This window comes from Papaver somniferum, unplaced genomic scaffold (assembly GCF_003573695.1).
Source record: "Papaver somniferum cultivar HN1 unplaced genomic scaffold, ASM357369v1 unplaced-scaffold_132, whole genome shotgun sequence".
Classification (NCBI taxonomy): domain Eukaryota; kingdom Viridiplantae; phylum Streptophyta; class Magnoliopsida; order Ranunculales; family Papaveraceae; genus Papaver; species Papaver somniferum.
In genome coordinates, this window is record NW_020622381.1 from 16,763,944 (window position 1) to 16,768,356 (window position 4,413).

At 33.9% G+C, this 4,413-nt stretch overlaps 1 protein-coding gene across 1 annotated transcript; it reads left to right on the forward strand.

Annotated features, from left to right (window-relative positions):
- The first annotated feature begins 3,207 nt into the window (after positions 1-3,207).
- LOC113332867 lies at positions 3,208-4,413 on the forward strand. Its single transcript, XM_026579365.1, has 2 exons — positions 3,208-3,699; positions 3,817-4,413. Exons 1-2 carry the CDS (start codon positions 3,208-3,210, stop codon positions 4,411-4,413), a joined length of 1,089 nt encoding a protein of 362 aa, XP_026435150.1.

Consider the following 4,413-nt stretch of genomic DNA (forward strand, 5'->3'; position numbering starts at 1 on the left):
ATAAAATTATTACTCACGGGTTTTCATTAATGTTTGCTTGAAATCTACCAGAATCTTATGAGACAATACATAATTGCTATAGTTTCTTTTGGGAAAGAAGAATTACTTTAGTTTTTGGGAAGGGAAATCGATAAATTCCCTGAATTGATGGAATTTGAAAAGGGCGGGGGTTAAACCGGGACCGGAACGGTCGATACAGTGACAGTGAAAATTTTAAATCGATATTTTTCTTTAATTTGCTTTCAAAAATAGAGGGAGGGGCAGTTAAAGCTACCCAATCGGTTGGGGTATCCATAAGGATTTGAATGATATAGTTAAAAATGTGTTTGAATGAGATAGTTAAAAACGTGTTGAGAGATTTTTTTATTTTTTTATTTTTTAGCTCTGCTCTTTAATTGGGGTGCCCTAACTAAAGGTATTAAAAGATAGAAGCGGTCATTTCATAGAAAAAGAAAAGTAAATTCTTTTTAGCTTTTACATGCGTCTGTTTGACGGTAAAAACTGAAAATAAAACTATAGAGGGGGTACGTGGAACCATTTTGGTGGTGTACCATCTAACTAGGCCGATCATGAGTACTGGGTACCTATAACAAATTTTATTTTTTAAATTTTTTTCAAAATTAAGAAAAGGAGGATGAAATATCCCCTTGTTTCTGTCACTTTCTTCTTTCCTCTTTTAGCTATTCATCCTCTTAAAGAGGGGTCCTGACTCCTAAGGCTTGGAACTAGCTTTTGTATGATTTCATTAGTCAAGTGTTAATTTTTATATATTGCTTAATCTTGGATTTTGATACAAGTGAATCAATCTTAATAATCTTGTTGTACCCCAATGACGATTTGGTATTTGATCTTGTGTTTGAAAATACAATTATCTTGTCGTTGTATCCAAATGTTGATTTGGTTTGGTTTCTTCCCATATTAGTGGTGCCTTTAAAGTGTTTGATGATAATCCTCCTTTCTAAAAATTAGATTTGGAAGATTCACTGTTGTTAGAGCATTGCTCGGTTGAACCCACCAAGCGTTGGTATGTCATGTTTGGTTGTCATATTTTAGTGAATCAAAATTCATTTAAAGAGTCGCTTGATTTATATACTAGAGTCAAATTCGTATAGGTTAGCTTGAAAGTATTAGGATATGAGACATTACAAGTATTGTGAAGACTTGGATAAGTGAAGAAGTAAGGATCTGCAATGACAACATCATCCTTCCACTTGAGGTTAGTGATATTTGACTTGAACTGTTTCATTCCCTAACGTATCTTTCAAGTCGTGCATAATGAAAACAAAACTGCGAAGCATGATTACACTCTAGATAGACATAGTATTAAGGAATACAATACGAGGTTTATTGCTTAACCATTAAACTTTGTGTATAAGACATCGACATAATCGTTTGAATATGTTGTGATTATATATTGGTATGAGGTGAGGATTGCATCTTAGGAAACAATGTTTTACATGTGTTTTAAGGAAGTAAATTCATGAACTTGTTTTGTGAATCGAAAAGGAAATCGCCAGGAATTATTGGTATTGTTATTCATTGCATATCTTTTGAACTACCAATGTGTGTGATTTGTATAACCGCTCATGACTTGTTTATGTTCTTGGTAAAACTATTCACAAAGGCCTGACTTTTGTATTGGTATGACTTTTATTAGTGAAACTGATCTTAAGTAATCACCTGAAATGGTATGATCGATTTTGTGTTATTGGTATGAACGACTCTGGGTAAAAGGGAACCGATCCTAGTAAGAGGTGCAACCTATCACAAAGGGAAATTGATCCTTGTATGAGGTGCATCAAGTTTATAGCAACACGTTTTTAGGCAAAGGGGAACTGATCCCATGAACATGTGCAACGCGTACAAGTTAGATACCATATATATATGTATGGAACTGATCCTAGTACCTAATAAACTGAATTTTGGTAACTAGTGTGGACTATGCATAATACTCACATGGAGGTAGAACCGAAACTTGTTTTGGTAGAACCGTGAAACCCATGTTTGGTGATTGAGTGTTCTTGATCGATCAATCACATAGTTCTTGAAAGTCAGATGAACCAATTATAAACTTGTTTGGAAGTGTGGCAAATCGGTTTCAAGATGGTAAGTATGAAATAGGACTTACTAATTTAAGATATTTACATACTTTGAACAAGTGCAGTAACGTTTATTTTTAATTATTCAAAGTTATTCCTTAATAGCTAAAGGAAGAAAATCCCGGATCGAAAAATAAGTTGAGAATCTATTATTTAAGGTTTTTAATTTATATATGGATAATGAAAATTAGTAATGTGCATTTACTAGTTGGAGATTTTCTAAGAGATTTTCGGTCAATATTTGAACAAAGCATTTCTAGGAATTATGGAAACCGAATTTGGAATATATTGCATATCTTGAGAATATTTTCGGTTTTGGAAATTCCTTGGTGTCCAAACTTCCTTGTCTATAAATACTTGAAGTTTGCCTTGCGAGCAAACTAATCCTCGTGACAACAAAGTGCCTCAGTTGTGTTGCTACTAGTGAAGCCGCCTATTCATAGAGGAGAGTAACCTAATTAGGAGAAATCTCTTACAGCCGCTCAATTTAAAGTCTTCTTTGGGATTGAGAATCTTCTCTTCTGGTATAAGATTCACTCAAACTAGATCGAAGTTTCGACAGGGATCTTTAGACTGTTTGTAGATCTAAAGACGTTTTGTGATAATCCATTATTAACAGACTCCGTTCTGTGTGTGATTGATCACAAGAGATTCAAGTTGTTGTGTGAAGGTGTTCATTGAAGATCTAAGAAAATTTGAATACAAAGAATACTTTGAAGATTTCTGATTTGGGTTTATAATCTTTGGTGTGCACAATACTTGTTTCGGTAAAAGAGGATCCAACTATAATCGGTTTATCCTTGTGGTAGATTAGTTTGATTAGTTGTGTAGATCAACATCAATACGAAAAAAAATTACATAAGTTTTTTTTTTTTTACGGATCGGACTGAGTCGAGCTCTGTGAATCGGCGCCAAAACTCAGTTTCTTCTTCCCTAAATTTTCATCGTTTTCTGGACAAATCCATCTTTAATTCAGGTGATTTCTCTTACACGGTTCAAATGATTGGTGTTTCAAGCATTACATAGTTGGTTTTCTCTTTTCGTTGGGATTTTCGTTACTTCTGGAGGTGGATTTATGAATTTTGATAATAACAGTGTTACTTCAGCGATGGATCCTTTAGTAGTAGATCTATCTAAAATTCCTGTAACTCAATCTGCAATTAACTTGATCAATGATAATGATAAGGATAGATATGAATCATGGCGTTTTTCTTTAATTGGTCGATTGGATCTTCTTCGAATTAAATTTTTAGATGCTTCTAATATTTTGAGGAAACAATGGAAACTGACAGCTCCATGTCAATTGATCCCATTGGGTAAAGGTTTTTTTACAATCAAGTTATCTAATGAAGAAGATAAGAATCATATTAAATCAGGTACATGGGAAGCAATGGATCAAATCTTGAAAGTCAGAAATTGGATTCCCAATTTTAGATCGGAAAATCAAAGAACTTCTAAAGCAATGATTTGGGTCCAATTTCCTAGTTTAAGCTTGGAATACTGGGATGAAAAAACCTTATTCACTATTAGCAGAGCAATTGGGAATCCTATTAAGGTTGATTCTGCAACTTTACAATATCAGAATGGCTATTATGCAAAAGTCCTCATAGAGATTGATTTAGCAAAAATAATACCAAATAAACTTTGGATTATCACAAGATTTGGTGCTTTTTCACAGGGGGTAGTTTTAACAAATGTTCCTAAGTTATGTTCTTAGTGTAAGATTGTTGGGCATTATCAATCTGAGTGTAGACTCAAGAAATCAGTTGAGGAGGGTTTTTCTGTTGAACAATCTGTGAAGTTAAGCTCTCCAATTAATGGCTCCCCTAAGAAACCTGACATATCAATTCCTGCACCAGCAATTCAAACTCATACTTCAGCTAACAAGTCTACTTCTACAAGTCAGATTCCAAGTTCATCTGACAAGACTAATCCTGCAGCTCAAGTTTCAAATGCAACTGATAAGCCTCTTCCTATTAACAATCCTACAGAAGACAAATACTCACCAAAGGTACCTGAAATTTCATTCGTTGAACCCCAAATTTTGATTGATCCTAATAAGGTAATATCTGAAACTCTTTCTACTTCTGGAATTTCCTTAATTTCAAATCAATATGAAGTATTGCAAGATAATGAATTTGATTCTACTAGCTCAGAAGATGGAGAGATTAAGGAGGTCAGTCCTTCAAACTTACTTGATTATAGTAAAGTGGTTCAACCTGTGAATATTATTAAACCTCCTGATCCTATTCAGACTAGTAATTCAGTTTCTAGTTCTGTTACAAAGAATATTACCAAGAAAAGCCTCCAGTAA

What these genes read in the sequence shown, in the direction of transcription:
- LOC113332867 (XM_026579365.1), top strand. Translation starts at nt 3,208, where the DNA reads ATGGATCCTTTAGTAGTAGATCTATCTAAAATTCCTGTAACTCAATCT. An exon ending in AGAATGGCTATTATGCAAAA is followed by an intron (nt 3,700 to 3,816) that starts GTCCTCATAGAG and finishes TTATGTTCTTAG; the next exon opens with TGTAAGATTGTTGGGCATTA.